At 37.7% G+C, this 18293-nt stretch overlaps 1 protein-coding gene across 1 annotated transcript in view; it reads right to left on the bottom strand.

Moving 5' to 3' along the window:
- SORCS3 (sortilin related VPS10 domain containing receptor 3) overlaps positions 1-18293 on the bottom strand; it is a 627364-nt gene that overhangs the window by 208213 nt on the left and 400858 nt on the right. Inside the window, exon 5 of the mRNA XM_055352055.2 lies at positions 13117-13190. Coding sequence (XP_055208030.2) covers positions 13117-13190 — 74 coding nt within the window. The remainder of the gene's footprint in view (positions 1-13116; positions 13191-18293) is intronic.

The following is an 18293-nucleotide window of genomic DNA, read 5'->3' as shown; positions in this document are numbered from 1 at the left end:
GAAACCCTATTCTAGCGGATCAACTAACTACTCTCCAGACATATGACCTCAGCTTTGATCCAATTGTTCTTCCTTCCAGAAGGATCTGTTTCACTTTCTTACTTGCCAATTCAAACCATTCTTCAAGATTCTTCCATCCTATCTCCTCCAGGAACCCTTTTCTGGGAACACCAGGATGATGTGAGACCTTTACCTTCTGAGCAGTCCTAATACTTCCTTCAATACTCTTTCGGTGCTTTCCATTTCTGGCCATGGTCCCTCTGAGACGTGCAAGAATTTGTCTCAACATCTGCATCACATCTGCTAAAGTACATATGATCTGATATAACACAATCTTTAGTTTGAGGACTTTTGAATTTTATTTAATTTTGTTAACATCAAGCCAGAAATATTTTTCCTCTAAAAATAGTAGTTTTAGCAAGTATAATAATAAGCCATATGCTGATTGCTGGAAAAACAGGTCAGAAATATGAACTCTGACTATGAGGCAATGGGATTTGAATGTTGCAAAAAAGTGCAGATGCTTTCTAACTTGCTTAGTTTCAAAGTGATGCTATGTGCCATTTGCTACCAAATTAACAAGGATAGTCATTTATTCCAATTATCTCCTCTTATTATAAGCTGTTTTATTATTAATTTTATAGCTGGTATTTGTTAAGCACTTACTGTGCTCCAGGCTAAGAAGAATGACATTCAGCCAGGAGGCAAAGGCAGGATGTAGCATCTGGTATCCTTTCTGACTGGTGGAGCAGTGGTCACAAAGGTTAAATGCAACTGCCAAAAGCCACATAACTATTAAGGGCAGAGCTTTTTATTTAGATCCCAAATATCCCCGCAGGTGTTTATCCTTACTCACATCACACTCTTCTAATAACTTGAAGTTTCTAAAGCATATTTTCTCTGTAGTCTGAAGAATTTAAGGGTATCGACTAGCAACTATATGTGTCCTTAGGCAAATTACATATGTATCTCAAGGTTACCCTGTTCAGTCATGCCAATCTGAAGAGAGATGCTGTGTGCAACATGTCTTTACTTACAATAGCACCAAAACTGAACATGCATAGGAATAACATTAATTAAAAACATGTAGAGCTAATATGAAGAAAACTTTACTAAGGAACTCACAGAATGGAATAAAAAGAGAGACAAACCATGTGGCCAATACTCAAAACTGGATATTGAAAAAAATTCCATTATTTTCAAATGAACGTATGGCTTGGCTGCGATTCTAATCAATAGTCTAATTAGTTGCTTTATGGGGAGGAAGAGATTTTGAAACATGACAAGGTGATTCTAAATTCATTTGGATGAATCAATAAGTAAAATAAGCCAAGAATATTTTGAAAAAGAAGAGTTCTATTTTTGTTTTAGTTGGTTGTATTTTGCAGAGAGGAGACTTACCCAGCCAGACACTCTATTGTGTTATAAACAACGATTAAACACAATGTGTCCTGGCCACAGGGCACAGAAGACTGACCAATCCAGTAAAACGAAAGCTGCGAAATGCCACCGACCTTGAGACCTCAAGGGCTCCTAACCTCTGACCAGAGTTTATCTTATGTAAAAAACCGTCAGAGGAAACCAGTCCAAAATATGGGCACAGAATTAAGTGAAAAGATGTTCACTGCATTTCATTTTACTTAAAAAAAATAGAAATCCTATAAATCTTAAAAATATCCATTGGTATGGAAAATTATTAAATTATCAAAATGATTAAATTGTTATATAGTCACTAGATGAAATAGATTATTAATATGAGATTTCTAAAATATATTGTTGGAAAATACTAAATATTTTTATGCCTTTTATATATATCTAATATCTAATATATATGATTGAATAAGGCAGCATTTCAAATAAAAAAATTGTATTTACATGATCACAGGCTATGGGTGTTTGATAAACATAAAATAATAAAAAACATTATAAAGGGAAAATGAAAGATTCGATAACATAAATTTTTATAAGTATAAAGTACGCTAAAAAGCATAATGCAATTAAAAGCCAAAGAATAAACGTTATAATATTGAAACAAAATGAGAGACAATATAAAGAACCCATAATGAAGAAGAAACAAAAACAGATGGTCACATAAAAGAAAATACAATGGTTAATAAATACACGAAAGCATGTCTAAACTCACTGGTCTGATAAGAAATGCAAATTAAAACAAGGAAAACCCATTTTTGCATATTAAAATGGACTACTTCTTTAAATTAAATTTTTATGTGGTATAGTGAAATGGTGTTTCAGTTGTAGTGGAAACAGGTGTAAACTCTTTGTATTTGACACGACAATATTTTTATATATATAGTTTGGTAGTCTATCCTAAAAAAATCATAATAATCAGACCTTGAACAAATAATTACTTAAATGTTTCTAAAACAACATTATAATGTTTACTTTAATAGTAAAATTTCAGAAGATCAATATCAAATAACAAAAGAATGATTACATTTATTATATATCCATAGATTAGAATACAATTCAATACAAGCTTTAAAATGTTTAGAAAGAGTAGAGGATGGCACAGGAGAATGTTCAATTTCATTTTTAAAAGATATAAAATTTTATCAACAATATGATCTGAATGATAAAAATTTAAATATATGTTTAAAATTATACTATATTATAATAGGGAAAAAAGGCTATGAAGACGTACTTGATTTTTTAAGAGGTATTTTCTCGGCAGTAAAATTATAGGTAATTATTTTCTTTTTATTTTCTTGCCTTCCCTTGAATGATTATGAGATATATTGTGTTTCCAACCAGAAAAAAAAATGGCTAGTGTGTGTCTGTGTCTTTTAAACAATACATTTGTATTTCTGGCATTGCCTCTCCACTTCCCCCACAAGCCTTAGCCACTTCTGCTCCAGGACACCTCTTGGTGGAAGTGTCTCTAGAAATTTTGCATTCCTTCCCAAGTTGTTCCCTGTTTTACATCCTGCTATGGACTGAATTGTATCTCTCCAAAAAAAAAAATATGTTGAAGCTCTAACCTCCAAACTGATCGTATCTGAAGATAAGGCCTTTGGGAAGTGATTAGGTTTGGATGAGGGTGGGGATCTCATAATGTGATCAGTGCCCTTACAAGAAAGTGCACCAGAGAGCTTGCCCTCTCTCTCTCTACCATGGGATGATACATCCAGAAGGTGGCCCTCTGCAACCTGGAAGAGGGCCCTCACCAGAAACCAACCATGCTGGCACCCTGATCGCACACTTCCAGATTCCAGAACTGCAAATTTCTGTTGCTTAAGCCTGGAACCAGTCTGTGGTATTTTGTTTTGGCAGCCAGCACTGACTAATGCACAGCCCCAGACCAAACTGGAGCAGAACAATAACAGATTTCCTCAACAGGGAAGAAAGGATGGTTTCTCCTCCGTGCAACCAAGTATCCAACCTGCATTTTAGACAGCCTCCAAGCCTTCAATTTGGTACTTTCTCCTTGGGCGCCGAGCTCAACATTGACCTCTTCTCTCTCTAGGCCTCTCCCTAGCCCTCCAATTCTCCTATTCCTGCTCATGGAAGTGAACAACTCATCACCACCAACCTATTCAACTCTCCCCATTTTTTAATGTAACATGCAAGTACTGAAGGCAATCTGAGTTCCAGGAAGATGGCAGTAGTCAAAGTCTCTTTATGTGGGGGTTTCTCTGACCCACCACCCTCATAGACAAAAAGGCCCTGAAATCTCACCCACTGTGACAAAAGTTTGCTCCCCTCTGCAAGTTTATTATCAGTGAGTGAAAATAAAGTTAGATTTCACTATTTCTGAGCAAAATGAGTATTTCTCATGCCCTTTGCATAATCATCTGGGTGGAATAAGTATTTGGAAGCCATGTGCCTCTAACTAAGGAATCACTGGCCACAAAGCCAGAGAAAGAGAAAACAACAGTGTTTCCGGTGTTTCCATGTGCACTATGGAATTTTTGCTACACTGGATTAGGTGAGTGGATGTGGCTGTCTTTGAATTCCATGTTTAATGCACACAAATCTTTTCAGATCTCCCAAGGCAGGACCAAACATGACTCCCACTTTTCATAGCAAAGAAGTCATTAGCTACATATGCCTCCTACCTCACATAACTCACATGTACTCAGCATAATCATCAAGGGTCCGGCATGTCTTGACTTCTTCCAAAGAGTTGACCATTCTGTCTTGCTCAGTGCCATGGCTAACTACCACGTGCACCATATGAACACTGCATTTTAGTCTTAGCATTAAGACAGCTCTTCCACAGCCAAGATGCAACCAGACATACAGCATGGGTAGCCCCCATCAGCAAAGTAGAAACTGATTTCTGCTTGCAAGCTGAGCTTTCACATTTCCCCTCCTGACCTTGCATGTATTATTTTAAATGTAATGTATTTTTAAATTGCTGCACCATTTTAAAAATGTAAAGGAGAGCTGAATTAAATATTATTTGTGGCATACCCTGGTTTGCAACAGCCTTAAAATCTGATCCCTTATATCAGGTTGATGCCTAAATCCCATTACTTGAGATTGCAAATGACTGTGCTTGCAAAATTGTAGATGCACATTTAGAGGCAGCTTCAAAAATTCAGCCCATAATGTTAACTTTGTTTGAAAAGATCTTGATTTTCCAGGAAGCCATCTCAAGCCATTCTGTCTGTTCCTTAACTCTGGCTCTGTCATGGATAATATATTAATAGCCTAAAAATGACTTGGCAGCTGAGTCTTTAAGAACCATGGTCCAGGGTCAAAAGAAGTTCCTAAATGAATAGAAGGAGCCCACTTTTGAAGCAAATTGTAGGATATATTCCAGAACAGGTGAGATCTATAGAGCTCAAATTCAGGGAAGAGGTGCAAGAGTATTCACTCCAACCATATTATCTCAAGGTAACCATCCCCAATTTTCACTTCCTGCTTCTCTGCCCTTCATCCTCCACCCACAGCTGCTATTAGGCTGACACGGATGTCTAAAATCCAGACAATGTGATTTATATTAGTACTTCTAGTGAAGTATTTGTACTAATGAAATTAACACTTCTCTAAATGAGCATGTACATACATGCCTTGTGTGTGTATATGTACATACACAGATATTTACAATAAACAATATTCTTAGAAAATGCAATCCTGCCATCAAACTATAAAATAATAAAGTATAACAAAGTCAGGCAATCTCATGATATTAAGTAAGCCTCACTCAGGTTGAGGATAGGTCTCTGAGGTTTGTTGATCAACTGTCAAATCCCATAGAGTCTGGGCATAGGTGTCAGGAATACCAGAACACGGTGATATTTTTCTATTTCAAGGACACACCCAAACAATGGGCAAAATGAAATATCTAAGGTTGATAACAATGAAGAGAAAACAGAGGAAGTAGTCCAAGACAGAAGTAGTTGTATGTAGACAGGAGGCTACGTGTAGACAGAAGTAGAACCTTATGTTCTAAAATAAACAAGCAAAGAATAAGGATCACAGAAAAGCATATTGGTTATCTCTTAATAATTCTGTATAACAGATTATTACAAAATTTAGGAGCTAAAAACAACAAATACATATTGTCTCACTGTTTCTGTTGGTCAGGAATCCAGGCACAACTCAGCTGGGTGCCTGCCTGAGGAGGTCTCTTACAAGGCTTCTATCAAAGTGTTTGCCAGGGCTGAAGTCTCATATGAAGGCTTGACTGGAGAAGGATCTGCTTTTGAACTCACTCATGTGACTGTTGATAGGATTCATTTCCGCATTAGAACTAAGCTGTCGGGCCATTAGTTTCTCATTGGCTTTTGGCTGGAGATCTCCCTCCATTCCTTGACACATGTGGCTCTCAATAAGGCAGCTAACAACATGGTAGCTTGCTTTGAGCAAGTAAGCATGAGAATGCACCCAAGATGAAAACACTGTCTTTTGGTAACCTACTCCCCAAAAAAGCTCGTTACCTCTGCCATATTCCATTCACTAGAAGCAAGCCACTAATCCAGTCTATACTCAAGAAGAGAACACCATAGACTGAAAGGATTTCCAGAAGGCAGAGATCAGTGGAGCCCACTTGGAGGCTGTCTCCCAAAAGGAAGAAGTAAATATTAACTAAATAGACTGATACTGCCATATGTTACAGGTGGGAATATACAACAGAACACAGTTTGGGTAATATTTTGAATGACAGGTTTTAAGATGTTCAAAATGTGTGTGTGTGTGTGTGTGTGTATGTGTGTATGTATGTATATATATACACATACACATACACATATACACATATATACATATATATAGTTTTTCTAGTGTTCTATTTATTTTTAATGTCAACTTTTATTTTAGAATCAATGGGTACATGTGCAGGTTTCCTACAAAGGTATATTGTGTGACGTTGAAATTTGAGATATGACTGAACCTGTAACCCAGGTAGTAAGCATAGTACCCAATAGGTAGTTATTCAGCCCTTGCCCTCCTCGCACCCTTCTGGTAGTCTCCAGTGTCTATTGTTCCCACCTTTATGTCCATATCCAAGGTTTAGCTCCTGCTTATAAGTGAGAACATGTGCTATTTGGTCTTCTGTTCCTATGTTAATTCACTTAGAATTACAGCCTCTAGCTCCATCCATTTTGCTGCAAAGGACATGATTTTATTCTTCAAAATGTGTATATTTTGATATGATAAACTTCTTCTTACAGTAGTGATTAAACCAAAAATACTAAACCTTAACTAATATTAAACCCTAACTATTACCAATTCTCCCTCCTCCATGTTGTAAGGAATGTGCACCTAAGGGATATTACATTTAATTTCTGGGGTGGGTGAGGGTGATAGATGGAGGGTTAAGGAGAGAGGGTAGATTGTTTTACATAAGAAAAGCTATGATACTTGGGGAGAAGTGTGTGGGTGTAAGGGGAGTTCTGGAAGGGGATGGACTGTGGACAATAAATCACTGTGACAGAATAGCTTTAGAGTCCATGAAAGGGAAGGAGAGGATGAGAAAGTAACTCCCATGATGGTCAGGACAGATATGAACAGAGGAGTTTTAGGAAGACTCGTGTGTTGGTTGATGTAATGCTTCTTTGTAACCCTCTTCAAGAAAAGGTTCAGTAAAAAGCTACTTTGCTGAAATACTTTTAGTGTTGAATTGGGGTCTTATTATTGAAATGTGACACTGTTGAGACTGCAAAAAAATGCAGTCAAGTCTTTACTTGGGCTACCTAAAACACTGGTCCAAGAAAATAATTCTTGATGTTAAAGACCTATGCATACAAATGTCAATAAAACCATTACTTATGATCATCAAAAATGTGAAAATTTTCAATGTCTGATAAAAATAAAACAGAATAAAGCATGTATCTTTGTGTAATAAGATATTGCACAAATTAAAAATGGTTATAAAGATTTTATAATGACACAAAAATTGTAAGGATAGAACATTAAGAAGAGAAAGGCAGATTATACACACTCACATGTATACATTTAGGCTACATATAAGAGAACATATGCATACAAAAAGAGACTTGGAAAACTAAGAATATGAAAGATTGGAAAGGAAAGACTGTCCTGAAACGGTTTTTAGGCTGTCTTCTTTTTCGTTATCACCACTTTCTCTTTTTTTTTAATTATACTTTAAGTTTTAGGGTACATGTGCACAACGTGCAGGTTAGTTACATATGTATACATGTGCCATGTTGGTGTGCTGCACCCATTAACTCGTCATTTAACATTAGGTATATCTCCTAATGCTATCCCTCCCCCCTCCCCCCACCCCACAACAGGCCCCAGTGTGTGATGTTCCCCTTCCTGTGTCCATGTGTTCTCATTGTTCAATTCCCACCTATGAGTGAGAACATGCGGTGTTTGGTTTTTTTGTCCTTGCGATAGTTTGCTGAGAATGATGGTTTCTAGCTTCATCCATGTCCCTACAAAGGACATGAATTCATCATTTTTTATGGCTGCATAGTATTCCATGGTGTATATGTGTCACATTTTCTTAATCCAGTCTATCATTGTTGGACATTTGGGTTGGTTCCAAGTCTTTGCTATTGTGAATAGTGCCACAATAAACACACATGTGCATGTGTCTTTATAGCAGCATGATTTATAATCCTTTGGGTATATACCCAGTAATGGGATTGCTGGGCCAAATGGTATTTCTAGTTCTAGATCCCTGAGGAATTGCCACACTGACTTACACAATGGTTGACCTAGTTTACAGTCCCACCAACAGTGTAAAAGGGTTCCTATTTCTCCACATCCTCTCTAGCACCTGTTGTTTCCTGACTTTTTAATGATGGCCATTCTAACTGGTGTGAGATGGTATCTCATTGTGGTTTTGATTTGCATTTCTCTGATGGCCAGTGATGATGAGCATTTTTTCATGTGTCTCTTTTAAAGGGCATTTCCCTAGGACCTCCTGTCTACACACACCAGGAGGGACACACTTTGTTTTTCCATTCTTCCTCCCTTCCCTCATGGCCTTTCTGAAAAAGCAGATGAGAAGCTGCTGGCACAAACACCACTAGAAACCCATAGTGTGTAAGCCGGCCTTAAGCAAAGTACAATAAAGACCTAGAGCCCAACCTACCTACCTTTACACACCAGCCACTTTTCATCCTAAACCAGGCATCATAGCAGATACAGCAGTCTTCAAGATACACATTCCCTGCATTGCCTAACATGGCCTGATATAGAACTTCTAGTATGTCTGTTGTCTTCTTAAAGGTTTCCTAATGCTCAAGCCAGTCCATGTTGCAATCGAAATATCTCAGAAAAGGGGTAAGAATTGAAGTTCCTGATACCTTAGAGTACATTACTTTATCAGCACAATTTCCTGCAGCAATGATAAAGAAGAGGGACAAAAAAGGGACCTAATTCTTTCAAGGGAAAGAATAATTAAGGAGGGGAGGAGGGAAATCAGTAAAGAGGACGCATTGGAGACATTCCTTCCCTGTTTTAGGATACCATACAAGTGAATGCCATCAGAGACCAGAGGCACTTTGAGGTCATTCTAGTTACACAGAGAATTCTGGAAGGCCTAGCACACCTGCGACTTCATTGGAAAAGATGCCCAAAGAGGCTGAGCATGTTAGGAGAGTGCAGAGTCACAGGAGCAAAGCTGTGAATCACAAGTATTCACATTGGATGTGCAAAGGAAAAAAATATCTTCCCACTGCAGAATATGCCTGCCTGTTAAATATCTCCCAAGGGAAGAGTGGAATACTATTCATTTGTAGCTCAGTAGAATATATATTTTTTTAATATTAAAAAAAACAGAAAAGCTTTTCCCCCATGACAACAACTCTGCCATAGCAGAGCCTAGGAAGAATGAAGGGAATATGTTAAGGACACTTACTCCATTTATTTGTTCTCCATGCAAATTACAATTTCGGAAGCAGCTGAGGTTAAAAAAGTGGGGGAAGCTTTAGACAGCCCTGGTGATTACCTGGTGACCAGGTATCAAGTGAGTGGAAGGGTCACATATAAACAAGGAATGTTCATGTCAGTTTTTCTTCTTGTGGCCTGAGATTGATGGCTGAGTCACTCCATGGTGTAAGATTCCTAGGTGACCTATCTTGATTGGATTAGAACATCCAGAATTCATAAAAATATTTCCAGGTGAAGCTCTTAGTATTGATGCTAATGAATATTATGTTCCATGCTCTGCCTAACCCACAAGAAGGGTGGGGCACTAATGAAGAAGCGGATAATGATAACTCCTTACAATTTCCAATGTACTCTAACAACCATTACAACAATCATCACTGTAGATGACAGAACAGACAAGAGACATACACGGGGTTCGTTCCTTCTGCTGTGTCCTTGTCAGAAATCACTTCTGGAGCACAGGGTTCTTCTGCACAAATCCCCCTCTAAGCTGCTACTTGCCAACAACTGCGAGTAGCATGGGAGAAGAAACCGGACACTCATGAAGGATCTATCCTTTAGACACTTGCAAATGTGCAGCTTATAAATAACAATATTTGCGCAGGGTCACAGGAGCAAAGCTGTGAATCACAACAATCAAATATTGTTATTTGTAATATTTCTTCTGAATCCCATGTTCACTCTATTTGTCTACATACCACAAGTTAAAAGTCTTTTTAACATCGTCTCTCATTTCAATGTCTTGTTTTTACCATGCCTGCTTTCCGCTCAGTGTTCCCCAACCATCCTCAATATCTCTTCCCTCTACACCCTCACTCCCAAAGAAATCATTTTCATGCATGTTATTGTTTTGCTTTGGCTGATCACTTCATAAGAATTATAAGAATTATGACTCAACAAAAAGTAGAGAACAATAATGTTCAGCTGAGATGTGGATTCTTGGCAATAAATCAGACCCATTCAGTTGTTATCACATGCCCATGGGCACCAGCCTTACCGTACACCAGATTCACATTTGTGCCCAGCAAAATGACAATTCACTTATGTGACATGTTCTTGAGTACTAGTAATAAACATAGTACTTAAATCAATGGAGAAGTGAAATAGCCAAGTGTCCACTTGATACGTCTGCTCCTTTCAATAACCTTATGAAATTGACAACAAAAATACCGTTCCCATTAGATGGATGAGGGAACCATAGGTTAAAGAGGTCCCACTTAAGCCAAGGTTTGTTCTACACCCAGAGAAATGCATATTTGGTCTTTCCTCAAGGAGATAACAAGTTAATATTTACATCCCTAACCTATACAAAACATATATCTTCAATATAAGCAGTTTAGAGCTTTAGAAAACCCTGAATTCTGTCTTTGGATTAAAAAAAAATGTCTATGTAAAATAAGCTCTTTTGCCATGACTCACACGACACCTAAAAGAATAATCACGGTAATTATATATCAGAAATGGAGAAGTGATAATTACAAAAATTGAATATTCAAAACTACCACTTGACTATCCAGCACAGGCATAAACTGTTATATTTCCCCTTGGGAGCATATATGAAGAAGCACAGAGTGGAGAAGAGACAAAACACAATTGTCAAGACCTAGGAACTTGTTCTTTTTTACTGCATAAAGGAAGAGGGTGGATGACAGAAGCTAGAACCTTCTCCTCTTGCTCTTTGCAAAATATAGGAAAATGTTGCTTCTTACGCACTTAACTTCATTCAGACACAGTGGCACGGCTCATCTAGCCCAGTGTGCTTTCCGCCTCTACTAACCTGACTTTCTAGGTGGCCAACTGCCTTATCATCTCAAGAGTTTGTTCCAGAAACAACAGAGGGCTCTTTCTTTCGCTTCCTTTCTTTCTTTCTTTTCTTTCTTTCTTTTTTTTTTTTTTTCGAATTCTGGACTTCTGAGTGGTGGCATACTGAGAAGCTGGACTATCTCAGCTCAGTAAAGGCTGTAGTTCTATAAGTGAAATAGCAGAAAAACAAATATTTCCTTTTTCTGCCTCAGTCTATTGAAAAACCTCCATAGTTCCAAATACAGGCAAAATAATAGTAGCAATAACAGCTACAGATGAAATAATAGTAGGCCTGTAAGGGGCAAACATGCTGGAGATAGCCCAGGTGTTGAGTCAAGAGCAATACTGCCAACTCCCTTTTCTCTCCCAACTACTCCGAACCATGTACAAAGAACAAAACAACACAAAACAACAAAACAAATAAAACAGTTGATTTTTCATAGAATGCTTAGGCAATCTTCATTTAAAATCTAAACATAGTTTTGTGGATGCAGACGGAATGGGTTGAAGCCACTGCTTCCAAAGATGTTGGTATGAATGTGTGTATGTACAAGGTATTTGTTACCACCATCTTCAACACACACACAGCACATCCCTAAGTTGTGTAAGGCATAAACGGCTATCACATGAGTTTTTAAGGGAGTGTTCATAAGATATTTATAAGAGATATGGAATGAGTACAACTTCCAACAAAAATTTTTTTTTGAGACAGAGTCTCGCTCTGTCACCCAAGCTAGAGTACGGTGGCCTAATCTCTATGATGGCAGTAGCCTAATCTCTGTCACCCAAGCAAGAGTACACTGCAGCCTTGAACTCCTGAGCTCAAGTGATCACTGCATCTCAGCCTCCTGAGTAGCTGGGACTAGAGGGGCATGCCACTGATGGCCAGCTCATTTTTTATTTATTTGTAGAGACAGGGTATCACTATAATGACCAGGCTGGTCTTGAACTCCTGGCCTCAAGCAATCCTCCCACCTCAGCCTCTCAAAGTACTGAGATTACAGACATGAGCCACTGTGCCTAACCAAATCTTTTTTTTCATTAAGCATATAATTAAGCATGCTATATACTTTGGTGTATGCCTCTTAATCTCCCTTCCTTTAGCCATCACTTCTGCTAAAATGAAAGCAAGATAAAAGTAAGAAGCATTTTCATGTTATAGCAGGCAAGTGTAAAAGGCAAATTTGTACAAAACTTGTTACAACCAAGATAACAATAGTATGCATGCATAAAGGAATACTAATTAATAAAACACTTCCTGATTAGGAGGAAGGGCTTATATTCCATTTGAAACATGTATTCATTCCCATAAAAGGTTTTTCAAAATATGCCCTACAGAGGTAGTTCTGAAGGATGTATCACATGTGACATGAGAAAAGGATTCTGTAGTGAAATAAGTTTGGGAATCAGTGACTTCAAGTTTGGCAGAATTCTTCATTCAGCGCTTCTCCAGAGTCTTTAATATCATAACATGAATCCTGAGTTTCCAGGAGTATAAAATTGAATTATCATAACCTGAATTTATTCGACCACAGAAACTCTTATGAAAGAAGAAGCATTTTGTGGAACTGCTGTTCTCCAGAGTACATTTTGGGAAAATACTGCTTTTTAGAATATGTACATAAAATATATGCACTTTTCCAAAAAGAGGGGGTTAGTACATAGCAAAGAGCACCTGATCATGACCCTTCTCACAGAGCTCTTTAAGCCCAGTGCCTCTCAAACTTTCATGCACACATGAGTCAGCAAAGGATCATGTTAAATGCAAATTCCAGTTTCGTAAGTCTTAATAGGGCCTGAGATTCTGCATTTCTAACAAGTCCCCAGGTGATGCTGATGCTGCTATTCTACAAACCACTCTGTGTAGCAAAGGACTGGAACACATTTGTCTGCAAGAGCTGCAACTGTCCAGAGCTGTCTAGAGTGCTACGCTGTTTGATAATTCTTTATCTAAGAAGTAATGAGTGTGTGGATAGGGCTTACCAATAAAACCTGTTGGGTGTGATGCGTTCATGCATGAGTTGCCACCGTCTTCCAAAGTCCATGGAGCTGTAGAGCTGCAAAACAATGAAGTGAGAATGTAAGTCTCAAGGAACCACTGCTGGGCATGAATACAGATGTTTTCCCTGCAGCATCCCAACACCAGAGTGCCCAACGCACCCAAGTAGGCATTTATTTTATCCAGATAAAAAGGTAGGAATATGACTGCTTATCATGGTATCTTCTAGCATTACGTGGGTTCTCAATATACATCCAATCAACTGATACTTTTGAGGAGAGTATAAATACACTTCTGATGGCCATCACTGTCTCCATTGTCATGTAGACAAGAAGAGGCAGATTCTGTGCTCCCAGGAAAAATAAGACTACATATAAAAATGCTCATCAGCCGATATATGAGCCAATATTACATGCAAAATATTGTGCTTTTACTTTCATTTCTTACTGCTCTATAGATCATCTAAATGAAATGGAGCTCTTCAATGTCACCAAAAAGACCAGGCTCATTCACACTCCTATGTTTTTGCAAGATGGCAAGGCTAGGCCACTCTTATTATTTATTCCATGTTCGCTTATTTTTTGAATGTAGAGTCTGACCCCTTTATAACACCTTAGGGATAAGCCAGCATCCCTATAAGTGACTAACTAGGAGTACTGGGTATATTTTCAATTGAAAGTCTAGGAGTAAAACATCTGATTCTAACTGCCAATGGAATAATAATAATAATGATAATAATAATAATTCTACCATGTTGTTCTTTCATATACATTTGAGCCTTACAGCAATCCTGAAAGGAAGGTAGGGCAGTTATTACCAACTTAAATCCCTGCTCTTAAGCATTCTGCAATCTGCCCAGGCAGAGTTAGTTACTAAGCTTCCACGGTGCCACCACTGTATTTACTGCCTGCCTCTAAGAAGCTGTTCATAGTAATCCATTGCTGGTTGGCATGTCTCTACCCTGCTAGACTATGAGTCATAAGGGGGCAGGGATCATGCCTTAGTCACCTTTGTGCATCAGTAGTTTTACAATGCCATATGAGAACATAAACACCTCTAACAGGTGAGAACATAAACCTCCTATTTCACAATTAACAAAACTTAATCTTGGAGAAGATAAGTATTGGTCAAAGAAACTAGGATTTGAGTTTTCTGATGCCTGGCTCAAGTCTCCTTCCATGGAATCATGACCCAAGTTTATCATGAGAATTCCACCATCCTTATGTTTTTCCCAAAAACTTTTACAGATGGGAACACTGAGGAAGCCAGAGTGGCTCTCAAGTTTATAGAAATTGGACCACAGGAAGTATATTCCTGTGATCACATCCCCAATATCTGCTCTCCTATAGGGCTGTTCTTTCCAGCACACCACAGTTGGATAACTTCGCCATCTGGGAAGTTCTAAGTCGATAATGTTACAACTCATACAGAAATAATTTTTTGTAGAAACTTCTGGTAATCTCAAAAAAGTTTTGTGGGGCTCAGAAAAGTTTTGACTCATTTCAATTTAATTCAGCAAATATTTATTGAACAACGGAGCCATAAAACTATTTTTGTCTAGTAGAGACAGTTTTATATATGTATATATACACACATATAATTAAATGTGTATGTATGTAGGTATATATGTATATAGTTATATATGTACATATAGTTATATGTATATATATAGTTATATATATGTGTGTGTGTATATGAGTATATATATATATATTTTTTAATCCTCAAAATAGCCTGTAATGTTGTCAGATATATACAGCTGACTACTAGCTGTGTTATAGGTTTGAGTTGCATTTGGTTATAAAACAGTTTGTTGGGAAAAGTGTGGGGGAGAGGACCTCTTCCCACACACACATGGAGACAGATCCCAATTGGTCTATGATCCTGTTTGCAAGAAAGAGATTCTGTTGGTTGAGTGCCTAAAGAGAAAGGTTGGATGGCCTTCAGATTATATCAGCTTAGCTAGCATTGCTAACCAACTGTTGCAAGCTCTGAAAATAAAAGATCTTGAACCCATTTTATATATATATATAAATATGTATACATACATATATACACACATATATTTATATATTTCTTATATATATGCTAAAAATGTATATAAAATGAATATGCTAAATATATATACAAATATATATATTTATATATGCTAAATATATATATTTAGCATATTCATTTTATAGATGAAGGTACTGATGCTTGGTGCTGCATAGTGACTACATCAACTATACAGAAAATATATACATGATTTGGCTGATCACAAGTTTCTACTATACCACACTGACTTTACACTAACTCTCACAGTATTTATCTAAACTGGGCTCTCAGTACATGAGTAAGTACTAACTACAATATATGTTCAATTATGCATGCAAGACATATCTTACCACCTTCTAGTCACTTTCTTTATTCACCAACTTGGTGAATAAAACACTACAAAGCTCTACAACCACTAAATTGCATAGTACACAAAACCCATTCAATTGTTTAGGAAGCAAACAGAGTAGCTTCTCCCTGATCTTCATATACACTTACAGACACACCATGTCAAAGGGAAAATTGGGGCAAGGGCTAAAGCTCTAGAGGTTGACAGATGGGAAAGATTAACTGGGGTAGAAATTAAACAATGAGACCTCCTGGAAAAATATGTTTTGAGCCAGGCCTTGAGACAACAGGAGCAAAGGTGCCAATATGGCCTAGTGTTCGAGGTTAGCTCTACGAGCACCTTTAAGAAAAAGAAGGGATATGATGACTGTTGTTGGCCAAAAGTGGTGGAGACTGTTTGTCTGTCTGTCCTTCCATCTCCCTGTCTCTCTTTCTATCCCTCTGCCCATCTATTTGTGGATATTTCTACATCTATCTGTATGTATATTTATATTGAGAGGTGGGGAAAAGCAGCAGGTTTTTAAGGACCAGACCATCCCATTGGGAAGAATATATCCATATATTTTATTGCAAAGACTAAGTTTTTCATGTAGGGTTTTAAAAAATGGATCACTCTCCTTCCTATGGCAGGTACCTGAGGGACAGATGCTTAGACTTAAGACATGTTTTCCAATTAAATATAAAAGAGACTTTGGATGGAACCTTCTATAACCCAAAGTTCAAAATCTGCCAGCCCTGATTCCAAACAGCAAAGTACCAAATTCTTTCAACAAAACCCAACATGATTGTGTCTTCCTCTGCTGCAAACACTTGAAACAGGCCAGGTAAAAACCATGAGGGTCACACTGACACTGTTAGAGTCTCCATCCTCAGAGAAATCATCAGTTCCATCATGGACGACCTGGTGGTGGCAGAGCTCTTGCTGGGTCACCCTTGAGAGCAGCATAGCTCCTGTCCTCTCACGCTCTTTCTAACATAAAGAGAGCGAGAACCTGGGCGCAGTGGCTCATGCCTATAATCCTAGCACTTTGGGAGGCTGAGGCAGGTGGATCCCAAGGTCAGGAGATCAAGACCATCCTGGCCAATGTGGTGAAACCCCATCTCTACTAAAAATACAAAAATTAGCTGGGCATGGCAGCAGGTGCTTGTAGTCCCAGCTACTGGGGAGGCTGAGGCAGGAGAATTGCTTGAACCTGGGAGGCGGAGGCTGCAGTGAGCCAAGATCACACCACTGCACTCCAGCCTGGGTAACAGAGCAAGACTCCATCTCAAAAAAAAAAAAGAGCGCGAGAGCCACTGCTGATCTCCTCACTCAGGCCTGTTTCACCTCCTGCCTTGCCTATCTCTGGTTTTGCTTTTTCAACTCTTCAGTTTGACTGATGGAAAAAAAATTAAATTGAATTATCCTCCTGGAGGCTGATTGAGATGAACAGAAAGAGCAGGCTCCTATTCATTAAGGGCTTTGAGTTAGCTACCTTGTCTCTCAATCTGCAGTAAGTTGCTGAGTCTGAAACATATTTTATTCTACCACGAGTTGGATCTTGAAAACCTCTCCACTTACACATCTACTTCTTCATTTAATCACTTATTCATTCAGTCACTAAAAGTGTATCAAACAACTACTATGCTCTAGGAACTGAACTAAGAGCTGGGGTTACAAAGGTCAAAAATGCCACGATCAGTGGAAACAGAAATGCATGCAATTATACTGCCATGCAAAGTATGCCTTGGTATTGATACTAGTTATCTCTGCAATGGCAAGACTGTGGGCAATTAGTATGTTCTTCTTTTTGTCCTCTAGATTAAATTATTATAAATAAATATTACTTTTGTGATTGCAAAATTATAGGTCTAACATTAAAATAGAAATAAAACACGTATGTCAACATTTAATAGTAAGTTTTAGAAGATTAAGGATATTAAAATTCTCATGACATTATTAATTTAAAAATATGTTATAAAACATGCATTTATTGATATCGATGCTAAAGTATTACAAAAACTTGAAACATATTAGAAGGAAATATGCCAAAATTTTAGCAGTGGTCGCTTCTGAATTGTGAGATTATGGGTAATTTATATATTTTTGAAGTTTCCATCATTTTTAGATGTTTGAACAATAAATATGTATTATATTTCAATAGTAACTTAAGCCTACATTTTATTCTATTTATATTTTTGTTACAGTAAATTTCTAATTACCATGTGTATATTTATCTCTCAAACTACCTTTCAAAAGGCCATGAATTAAAGTTCTATTTTTTTCATGAGGAAACTGGAATTAGATAAAGCAATATTGAATTTTCCAAAAATAGGACAATGTCCCAGAAATTATCACAGTTAGTGTTGAATCCTTCCTTATGCAGGCAATGCATCAGCTCACAGGATGTTTATACAGTCCTGCATGGCTTCAACTCAACATGTTTCATGCAACATTAAAATAAAGTGTGTTTTCCAAACAATAAACATCTTTAAAAACTTTCCTTGTTTATACGGTTACATAAATGAGGCCATGTTCTCTTCCACATCCTGCCACATGATACCCTCTCCCAGCAAAGATGTCCCTCCTGGACATTACCAGAGACCAGTCGAGATCCTCTCCTTTCCCTTCTTTCCACTGTATGTCATGGCCACATATCTTTTAACAAGCACAAATTCAGTAGCAACAAACACAGAGCGAGGACTAAATGAATCACTGGAACAGCTGGAAAATATGAAAGAACGTACTCTTTTCCTTATTGATTCCGTTATTAGTTCCCTAATTACATTGGCCTGA

The sequence above is a fragment of the Gorilla gorilla genome, chromosome 8, assembly GCF_029281585.2.
Source record: "Gorilla gorilla gorilla isolate KB3781 chromosome 8, NHGRI_mGorGor1-v2.1_pri, whole genome shotgun sequence".
Classification (NCBI taxonomy): Eukaryota; Metazoa; Chordata; class Mammalia; order Primates; family Hominidae; genus Gorilla; species Gorilla gorilla.
Note: the sequence above shows the minus strand (reverse complement) of the source record. Positions and strands in the feature narration are given on the sequence as shown.